Here is an 11,591-nt window from a genome sequence, read left to right on the forward strand (position 1 = left end):
GTAGGGGAAATATTATTTGAAAACAATTACAAAATGTAGTTGATCTTTTATCAATTCCCTTCTGTATAATGAACTGTCATCGGCCATGAATATTACACTATAGTACATGGTCAAATCAGTGAGAAGATATAGGCACCACAAGACTAAGTAGTATTTTGAACAGAGTGACCTCATCCTGTTGTTCGACATACACCATATATCCAAGTCGAAATAAAAAGATTGAACATTGATACCCTGTGAAATCATATGTATATCACTAACCCTTGTACTCGTATATAACACACAATGTGATAATTATAGGTTGTAGAGTGATTTATTAATATTTATTAACAAATATTGTCACACACAAAAACACTCACAACTTTTATGATGATGCAATTTTCAAATAGAACATAAGCTTAAGTAGCTTCTGCTACATATACTTGAATTAATGCGAGAGAAAAAGCAAGTATACTATATATTCAAATACATTTTTGGGAGATTTAACTACTGACCAATTTGCATTATCCACATGCTAAGATTTTGACAATATTATTCCTGATTATATATATATATATAAACCCATCACACAACCTGAATATTCGAAATACTTCAAATACAATGCATTTACATATATACTTGTATTTACTCAGGTGGATGTCAATCTCCCAAAAATGCACAACACTAATGTTCAATAACACCATTATTTAAGGATCTCCACCAATATACATTTATAAAATCCAGCACAATATCAACGAAGTGATTGACAACCTCAACATTGTTTCAGACATACTACTATATGCGTGCAAACTGCATATGTGACTTGCTGTGCATAATTATAAAATTATTTATTACATAAAAATACATTGACTAAAAATGTTTACACTTACTGCTATACTATAAAGCACCATTTGATAATACATGTATATAAAACCACCATTTTCACAAAGAGTTAAAAACATTCTACATAGTATTATTAACCCATTAGCAGTTGGTGAAAAATCATGTTATAGAGAAAGCAACAAATCAAACATTAGCAACTACATCACTCAACTACAAAAATAAGGTTTCATACAAATCTTAAAGAGAGGTGGTCTTTGCACTGCGCCATGTTCGATATGGGACTCATAACGATGTACACAACACGTGTAAAGTACATTGTTTGTTAATATGAAATTAGAAAATACATTGTGCAACGACCACCGCCCTTTAAAAATTACAAACCTCCAATACTTCCAACACACATAATATACATGTGGTTCAAATAAAAATATCATATACATATAAAAGGTACAAGTTTGTTATAAAATACAATACTACATCCAGTTTTCTATTGATTTGGCATGGTTTAAATAATCTTTGCCAGACCTGATGAATAGTAAGCACACTTGTTTCACTAATCTCAATCAAACTTGCAATGATCTTGATTTTTATGGAATCCCAACTGCAATACAAGTTCGTCATTTTGAGAGTCACATGTTTCACTATGCTATTTTAGCATAGTTACAGCATACATACATACAAAATATGCATTTAATAAGAATTTGCTGTGAAATGCAGGTTCAATGGTCCAGACGCATTTTAAAGATGGTTGTCTGCTATTGAAATTTTGAAGATTATTCAATCTGTGCTGTTGTTTATTGTAACAAGAAATATTTAGTTTGGTATAAGAAAATAGATGCTAGTTTTGTTGTTCACTAGTAAAATACATACTTGTGTTATGTTGTATTGATTATCATAAACTGTTTAATTACCAATATCATACCATAATTGACAAAATTCAGCTAAAATGAATGTGGAGGCTGTCCTTAAAGATGGAGACATGTACATACACATCAACTAGGTAAGATATAAGAAGATATTGCACTACAAAGTGAGAAGAGTATTCAGAGCTCATTGCTAAAACCCTAAAGGAAATGCCAGAATACAGTTCAATACTAGTCAAATTCCATATACATGTCATCATCATAATATCCAAACTATTGGAACTAAGCGGCCAGAAAATTGGATGAAAGTTCTCCAGAAATACCCTGCGCAATATATTTCTGAAAGCTGCTGTGGCATCTAACAAGACTGAAATGGCCAACAATTAATGTAACATCATTACCTTGTTCATGAACATTTGTAAAACACCCTGCACTTAGTATACTTTCCCACAGACTGTCTTTGCAAACTGGTATGTGTAGGAAAAAGTCATGCACATCTAATGTCGAAATGAAATCTCTTGAATGAGCTGCAGAGTGACCATCATGAACAAGTTCAGCATTACATGTTAGTTTATAACCACTCTGGAACAACCTACCGAGGTGAGATTACACAACAGGACCAGATCCTTGAACTAAATAGAATCCTCCACAAGTCGTGTGACAACCAAGTGGTCACAATGCTGCTTGAATTTTATGCATCTTCTCAGGAGAAGGTGGACAAGTAGTGAGTGATATTTCGTAGCCATGGGAAAAAATAACAAGCAAATATACCTGAGCACTGAAAGCGTGATAAGTTTGAATATCCAGCATATGACAACAATCATAGTTGATGCTTAATTTAAGTCGACAAAGGGTCAACCATTTCAGATTGAAGAATTGTGAGTTTGTAATTTTGGATTCACCATAATCAAGAGAAAAACTAGCATTTGAGCAACAGTATAACATCTCATTCAGTATTCCCCATCACATTGACTGATACATTTGTTGAAAATGCATTTAAAGAAATGTTTACACATTCGTTAAACTACTTTGATGCACGGTTTGGAACAGAAGACAGTAGAACAGCACAAGGTGTTTGAGACAGCACCTGCACTAAGGCTTGGCTCATGCGCTAATGCAACAACATCACTAAGCCTAGAATTAATACAAACTACTTATAAAAGGTGCAGTAATTAAGACATCATGTTATGTAGAAAACTGACTGATTCTGAGAAATAAAACCGATGCCTATAACACTTTCCATCACAGATTGTGATTTCCTAGGTTGGCTAGGGTACGATTTCAGTAACTAAAGCAAATATAATAACCAACTGCAAAAGAAGTCAATAAAATATGCTATTAACATAAGTTCGAATTACAAATCCAAGAAACTGAAAAATAACAGTTTACTATCTAACATGCTTGGCACATGGTTGTGTAACCATCTTCTATTTATAATTGTAGTATAGCAAATTAATGCAACAACCAGGATGAGACTAGGCTTGGTTGAACACAAGCACCTACAAGGTTCCTCACAGGTCATACATATATACATTGAGAATGTGTCTAGCATTGGCAAAGAGAATATGTGCAATGTTTCTCCAGTAACTTAAGTACCAATCTACAATGGATGCCGACTGATATGTATATTGAACTCGACACTATTTGGGCATATATTATTACATACACTGCAATGGAATCGTCCTCGTGGTCCATGGAAACCTCTATGCATAATATAAAGCATTGTGCTCTCATAATTAATACGACAAGCTGCACATCGAAATAAATCCTGGTCATCCTGTGCACTATCCTCCTTGTTTTTGTGAACAGGACCTGAAGAGTTTCTACCACCCTCCAGCCTTCTTCGTGACCTCGTTTCTCTCTTAAGTGTTACAGGTTGATTATTACCTTCATCTTCACTTTCAAGTATGATGCATTCATCGTCAACTTCACATTTTACATCTAAAGGGTCAGGGTCTGGTTCTGGTTGATCACTAACTGGTGTTGCAGCATCTGCAGAAGAGTTGCATTGTCCAGAGTCAGTTTCTGGGTCATCTTTCACTTCAGTATTATCAATAAAATTATGCAGGTTATCTGTCTCATTGACTGTACTATCAGATGCAATCTGGTTCGCCTCCACAGTGTTATCGGGTGGAATATGATTAGTAGCATCAGCGGGGAAATATTCTAATTCGTTCTCAACAGGTTCTGTTCCACATACATCTTCAATTACACCTACTGGTACATGCTCAGTTGTAGGTGCTCCTACATTTTCTATTATAGGTGCATGTATATTTGACATGGTTAGTGCGTCATCTGCATGTGGTAATAGAGCCTGTTTCTCGTATTCATCACTATCTGTAGTGGTTATAAATAATGTACTGCACTGCTCCACTCCACTGGTTATTGTATTGTCCTGATGTGGAGAAAATAATTCTAATTCCTGCTGGCTAACAACCAATGAACGTGCATTGTTTATTTGTATACCACTTCCGCTTGCTTCATTATACACCACCATCTGGCTTGCATGGACATCAGGCACAGTATTTTGAGGGTCATTACTGACTTGTTGATGTTCATATGCATTGTTGTCTTGTTGAACTAGTTGTGCTTCGGAAGCAGGATGATTAGAACCCAAGATTTGCTCCTCCTCCTCCCCCTCTTCTTCCTCCTCCTCCTCCTCCTCCTCTTGATGCACCCTATTTTCCTCTTCAGTTGAGATATCTTCTTGACCAATATTCACAGAACAGTTATTTTCCTGGTCCGGAGAGTCACCATATAATTCAGATGATCGTGGATTGATTTCTTCACTAGATTTGTAAGAAGAAGAGAGGCATAGTGGTTTGACTTCATCTAAAGTTCCTTGACTCGAGCTTGGCAACTCCTGAGCTAATTCACATGGGGACATTCTTCTTGAATTTGTGGCATCATTTATTGTTGTTTCTTGAAAAACTTCGCTATTAAATTGTGTTTCCATCTCCCGTAAGCCATGTTTTGTAAAATTATGTCGTTGCATCGCCCGATCAGTTGATGTTTTAAAGGAACAATACCCACACCTAAGTAGTAAATGCATAGGTTGATTTACAGAAGAATTCTCGGTCTCCCTTGCTTCATCATCATTAATCAAGCTCTGAGGATTTTCAGAAGTGACAGACTTTTCCTTGACATTACTGTCTTTCTTTTCATCTATCTTAAGAGTTTCAGGAGATTGTTCTTCATTTTCAGCATGTGTTCTGAGGTGTCGCCTAAGGGTAGCATGATGGGAATACTTCCTGCCACATTGGTTACACTGATAAACTTTTTTACCAGTATGTATTCTGTTATGGATTTTTAGTTTGTTTAGTGTGGAAAACTGCCTTTTACAAATTTCACATTTTTCCCATTTCGCACCTCCATGTGTCCAAGTGCAATGTGACATTAGAGATGCTTTCCTGAAGAAATGCCTAGAACAGATATTACACTTATATGGATTATCTTCAGTGTGTAATTTTTTGTGTTCAGTTAGTTGATCTTCATGAGAAAATGCATAACTACATTCATTGCATACGAATGGTTTTTCCTCATGCACTACAGCATGTTTTTTTAAATTCCAGGGATGAGAAAATGTTCTGCCACATGTTTCACACTTGCAAGGCTTCAGCGCAGCATGCTTTTTCACATGGGTATTTAAAGAACTTTGACGAGTAAACTTCATTCCACAAATCTCACAGTTAAAAGGCTTTTCCCCAGTGTGATTTCTCTCATGTATTTTTATATATGCTTTCTGAGAAAATGATTTTCCACAGAATCTACATTGGTTAGGCTTATTAAGATGTGTTTGTTGATGAACCCATAATTTTTTCTTGTCGGAAAAGACCTCTTTACACTGATCACACTTAAATGGTATTTTACAAGTATGTTCCCGCTTGTGGTGTTGCAAAGCACGTAGCAGTCTGAACTGTGCCCCACATGTCTCACATTTGTATTTCTTGTTAATGTGTCCTCTCTGGTGCATGGTGCAATGATATTTGACACGGTATGCCTTGCCACATGTTTCACATTTGTATGGCTTATTCAATAAATCTGTTTCCATAACGATTTTTGCAGAACCAGTTTTTGGAACATTCTCATCATGTTCAGTAGTATGGGACTTTGCATGTTGCATTAGGGCACCCTGGTGTGGGAATTTTATACCACAGACATCACATTCACAGTTCTTATTTGCACTATGAAGTTTTTTGTGTATCAACAAAGTGCCCTCCTGAGAGAAGCATTTCCCACATTCATCACAAGTGTGTAAATTCACACTTGTATGTGTTTGCATGTGCAATTTCAAATGTGTTTTACTACTAAATACCTCTATACACATTGTGCATGGGTGACGTGTGTCAACATCTTGTACCTCACTCATTTTCCAGGGAGTGCTTTAGCAGAAATGTAATTTCAAAATGTTATATGTGATAAATTACTCTCGTACACATACACACAAGATATCCTCGTAGTTTTGTGACCTTCAATTTCTAGAAAACAAGCTCTGTCTAAGACACGTCCACTTTTCTATTTTTCTTTGACAGAAGATACAACTCACTGATGTAGCTAACAAGCTTTTCTCTCAGAGTGATGTTTTCAAGTTGATATTCGACATACAATAGTGGTAACCTACAATAAGAAAATAGCAGCTTAATCACTTTCACATTCACTCAACAAATGGGTTCAATATTGCAAATGAAGTCATTAAAAAATATAGGTGTTACATGATATTTTAGTCTGAGTAAGTCATCAAATTGATCATAATGTTCATCGTACAGTACAGCTTTCACATTACATGATCATATTTGGATTTATTTTGTGTATTTGAAGTATACATTTTAAACACTGCCATGTGAGTTTACATAGGGAATACCCAAACATCGTCGTCTGAGCTTTATGATCGCTCATATCTAGAGTTCAATTCCTTAACCCTTTTGTGAAAATCATGCTTTTGGACCCTGTATAGAGAATGTGTCAATATAACATTTGTGAATGAGTTGAAATTATATATATGCTTTGCAACAATGGAGTAAGATTGGACTATAGACTCAAGGTTACCCAGTTTCTTGGCTTGTGGAAAAATATATTTAAAATATCCTTGCAGTATGTCATAAAAGTACTGCCCGGACATGCGCAAACATTATCAGGGTTACATACAATGTTTGTTTATGCCTAAAACTTGAAACAGTCATGATTTCTTCAATTTGTTTTTATGATCAATGCTTTATGATCAACGCAGAGGCCTTTAGTCATAAGTGTTGCTAACATGGTTAACTTAGTACATCTAAATCAAGGGCTTGAAACTAGCAATAGTCCAAGGCACAGAGATTACCAATAATGGTAAAAATGAGTAATATTTTAATGAATTAGTATTAAGCCAATACAATTTTCGGTTAATATGCGCTTCTAACAAAGCAAATGTGATACTGGAAATTCTAAAATAATTAAAAATATCTTTCTGTTGATATACCAAAATAACTAAATATGGGTTGTCCTACACAAAGTTAGTTGAATATTTATATTGTATTTACAATTGTCTGCATGACTTCAAGTATCTAACTGATGGACTACCCAACATATGGTCAAAACAAATAATTTTGTGCCATGAAAACCAGTCATATTGATTGGTTGCTTATTAAGTCAAATATTAATAGTGTATTCTATTCCAAATTTAGTTATCACTCTAATTTAGACACCAGATGTCACAGTCCACAAACAAAAATCATGATATAATAATAACAAAGTTCGTTTCAATTTTCTTAAATTTTTAACAAAGAGATTTAATGACAATAATCTTCATCAATTTTCAATGCAATTTCATATGGAAATGTAAAAATAAAATTATGTTAAAATAAAATGGCAAAAAGAAAGTACCATTATGTTTAATGTCAATATGAAGTTCAAACATAATTTGTCTAAGCTTGAAATGATTTTTGTGATTTGTTTAAACTTTGACCTTTTCTATCTTTTCATCAAAAATTTCACAAAATAGTCTGCAATTTCCCTCAGAAGATTGGGGCAAAATAGCCACATTTTTTGAGTAAAATCTGAAAATTTAGTCAAATTTTGTCTGTTGGCTCCAAAATAAAGAGTTCATTTCTAGAAATATTTAAGAATATCAGAAAAAAGTGCAGAAAAATTTGGGTGAGATAGACTGGTGGTCATTTCGTCATCTTGAATTGGATTATACAATAATTGTATATGCATATGGGTAAGAAGATAATAGATATATGTTAAAATATTTAGCATAGTTGGTCATTCCATGTCAGAGATAAGATTCAGGAACATTATTTGTTCAAAACAAAATGGTCACCAAGTGGCCATTTTGAATCCTTTCAATTTCAATAAGTGCAAGTTCTGTACCAACAAAATCAGTTATGCATTACTAAGATTGGGTTTGGGAATGGCAGAATTTGTAGCACTATAATGGCTTATATTCGACCATCATGAATTGAATCATGAAATAAGTGCACATGCATGAATTCTAATCTAATATCTAAACGCGACACCTAAATTAGTCTATATACAGTACTTACATTCATGGGTGTATATATATATATATATTATATATTCAAGATATTCTTAGTAATAGTGGTCAGAAATCTGCAACCAATTAGTCGAAGTTCTCAAATGGATTCGTCACATAGATGTAGAAGACTGATGATTTGTTGAGAATTGCACACCTGCAAATTTAGAAACATAATTTGTGAGTAAAACTCTACATCTGTGGTGCCAGTGAAACCCTACATCTGTGGTGCCGGTGAAACCCTACATATGTGGTGCTAGTAAAACCCTACATCTGTGGTGCTAGTGAAACCCTACATCTGTGGTGCTAGTGAAACCCTACATCTGTGGTGCTAGTGAAACCCTACATCTGTGGTGCCAGTGAAACCCTACATATGTGGTGCTAGTAAAACCCTACATCTGTGGTGCTAGTGAATCCCTACATCTGTGGTGCTAGTGAAACCATACATCTGTGGTGCTAGTAAAACCCTACATCTGTGGTGCTAGTGAAACCCTACATCTGTGGTGCTAGTGAAACCCTACATCTGTGGTGCTAGTAAAACCCTACATCTGTGGTGCTAGTAAAACCCTACATCTGTGGTGCTAGTGAAACCATACATCTGTGGTGCCAGTGAAACCCTACATCTGTGGTGCTAGTGAAACCATACATCTGTGGTGCCAGTAAAACCCTACATCTGTGGTGCTAGTGAAACCCTACATCTGTGGTGCTAGTAAAACCCTATATATGTGGTGCTAGTAAAACCCTACATCTGTGGTGCCAGTGAAACCCTACATATGTGGTGCTAGTGAAACCCTACATCTGTGGTGCTAGTAAAACCCTACATCTGTGGTGCTAGTGAAACCCTACATCTGTGGTGCTAGTGAAACCATACATATGTGGTGCTAGTGAAACCATACATCTGTGGTGCTAGTAAAACCCTACATCTGTGGTGCTAGTGAAACCCTACATCTGTGGTGCTAGTGAAACCCTACATCTGTGGTGCTAGTGAAACCCTACATCTGTGGTGCTAGTGAAACCCTACATCTGTGGTGCCAGTGAAACCCTACATCTGTGGTGCTAGTGAAACCCTACATCTGTGGTGCTAGTAAAACCCTACATCTGTGGTGCTAGTGAAACCCTACATCTGTGGTGCCAGTGAAACCATACATCTATGGTGCTAGTGAAACACTACATATGTGGTGCTAGTGAAACCCTACATCTGTGGTGCTAGTGAAACCCTACATCTGTGGTGCTAGTGAAACCCTACATCTGTGGTGCTAGTGAAACCATACATCTGTGGTTCTAGTGAAACCATACATCTGTGGTGCTAGTAAAACCATACATATGTGGTGCTAGTGAAACCATACATCTGTGGTGCTAGTGAAACCCTACATCTGTGGTGCTAGTGAAACCCTACATCTGTGGTGCTAGTGAAACCCTACATCTGTGGTGCTAGTGAAACCATACATCTGTGGTGCTAGTGAAACCCTACATCTGTGGTGCCAGTGAAACCCTACATCTGTGGTGCTAGTGAAACCCTACATCTGTGGTGCTAGTGAAACCATACATCTGTGGTGCTAGTGAAACCATACATCTGTTGTGCTAGTGAAACCCTACATCTGTGGTGCTAGTGAAACCCTACATCTGTGGTGCTAGTAAAACCTTACATCTGTGGTGCTAGTAAAACCCTACATCTGTGGTGCTAGTGAAACCCTACATCTGTGGTGCTAGTAAAACCCTACATCTGTGGTGCTAGTGAAACCCTACATCTGTGATGCTAGTGAAACCCTACATCTGTGGTGCTAGTGAAACCCTACATCTGTGGTGCTAGTAAAACCCTACATCTGTGGTGCTAGTGAAACCCTACATCTGTGGTGCTAGTGAAACCATACATCTATGGTGCCAGTGAAACCATACATCTATGTTGCTAGTGAAACACTACATATGTGGTGCTAGTAAAACCCTACATCTGTGGTGCTAGTGAAACCCTACATCTGTGGTGCTAGTAAAACCCTACATCTGTGGTGCCAGTGAAACCATACATCTATGGTGCTAGTGAAACACTACATATGTGGTGCTAGTGAAACCCTACATCTGTGGTTCTAGTGAAACCATACATCTGTGGTGCTAGTAAAACCATACATCTGTGGTGCTAGTAAAACCCTACATCTGTGGTGCTAGTGAAACCATACATCTGTGGTGCTAGTGAAACCATACATCTGTGGTGCTAGTGAAACCCTACATATGTGGTGCTAGTGAAACCCTACATCTGTGGTGCTAGTGAAACCCTATATATGTGGTGCTAGTGAAACCCTACATCTGTGGTGCTAGTGAAACCCTACATCTGTGGTGCTAGTGAAACCATACATCTGTGGTGCTAGTAAAACCCTACATCTGTGGTGCTAGTAAAACCCTGCATCTGTGGTGCTAGTGAAACCCTACATCTGTGGTGCTAGTGAAACCCTACATATGTGGTGCTAGTGAAACCCTACATCTGTGGTGCTAGTCAAACCCTACATATGTGGTGCTAGTAAAACCCTACATCTGTGGTGCTAGTGAAACCCTACATATGTGGTGCTAGTGAAACCCTACATCTGTGGTGCTAGTGAAACCCTACATATGTGGTGCTAGTGAAACCCTACATCTGTGGTGCTAGTGAAACCCTATATATGTGGTGCTAGTGAAACCCTACATCTGTGGTGCTAGTGAAACCCTACATCTGTGGTGCTAGTGAAACCCTACATCTGTGGTGCTAGTAAAACCCTACATCTGTGGTGCTAGTGAAACCATACATCTGTGGTGCTAGTGAAACCCTACATCTGTGGTGCCAGTGAAACCATACATCTGTGGTGCTAGTGAAACCATACATCTGTGGTGCTAGTGAAACCCTACATCTGTGGTGCTAGTGAAACCCTACATCTGTGGTGCCAGTGAAACCCTACATATGTGGTGCTAGTAAAACCCTACATCTGTGGTGCTAGTGAAACCCTACATCTGTGGTGCTAGTGAAACCATACATCTGTGGTGCTAGTGAAACCATACATCTGTGGTGCTAGTAAAACCCTACATCTGTGGTGCTAGTGAAACCCTACATATGTGGTGCTAGTGAAACCCTACATCTGTGGTGCTAGTGAAACCATACATCTGTGGTGCTAGTGAAACCCTACATATGTGGTGCTAGTAAAACTCTACATCTGTGGTGCTAGTAAAACCCTACATCTGTGGTGCCAGTGAAACCCTACATCTGTGGTGCTAGTGAAACCCTACATCTGTGGTGCTAGTAAAACCTTACATCTGTGGTGCTAGTGAATCCCTACATTGTTAGAAGATTTTCTATGAACACCCAAAAACTCTCTTATAGAATAAAGTGGTATTTTATAGATAACAGATTTCACACAAGGAAGACCACAGCA

At 37.3% G+C, this 11,591-nt stretch overlaps 1 protein-coding gene and 1 long non-coding RNA gene across 2 annotated transcripts; both read right to left on the bottom strand.

Moving 5' to 3' along the window:
• Nucleotides 1-294: 294 nt before the first annotated feature.
• On the bottom strand, nt 295-5,358 carry LOC146729654 (uncharacterized). Its single transcript, XM_085495044.1, has one exon. The coding sequence runs from the start codon at nt 5,356-5,358 to the stop codon at nt 3,286-3,288; it is 2,073 nt and encodes a 690-aa protein (XP_085351170.1). The 3' UTR covers nt 295-3,285.
• A 53-nt stretch (nt 5,359-5,411) lies between these two features.
• LOC144364594 (uncharacterized) lies at nt 5,412-8,275 on the bottom strand. The gene is made up of 2 exons (XR_013422889.2): nt 8,210-8,275; nt 5,412-6,302 (listed from the first exon to the last, which is right to left on the bottom strand). It is a non-coding gene; the product is annotated as an uncharacterized LOC144364594 (long non-coding RNA).
• Nucleotides 8,276-11,591: the final 3,316 nt, after the last annotated feature.

The sequence above is a fragment of the Saccoglossus kowalevskii genome, chromosome 21 (genome assembly GCF_978046115.1).
Source record: "Saccoglossus kowalevskii chromosome 21, keSacKowa6.1, whole genome shotgun sequence".
Taxonomy (NCBI): Eukaryota; Metazoa; Hemichordata; class Enteropneusta; family Harrimaniidae; genus Saccoglossus; species Saccoglossus kowalevskii.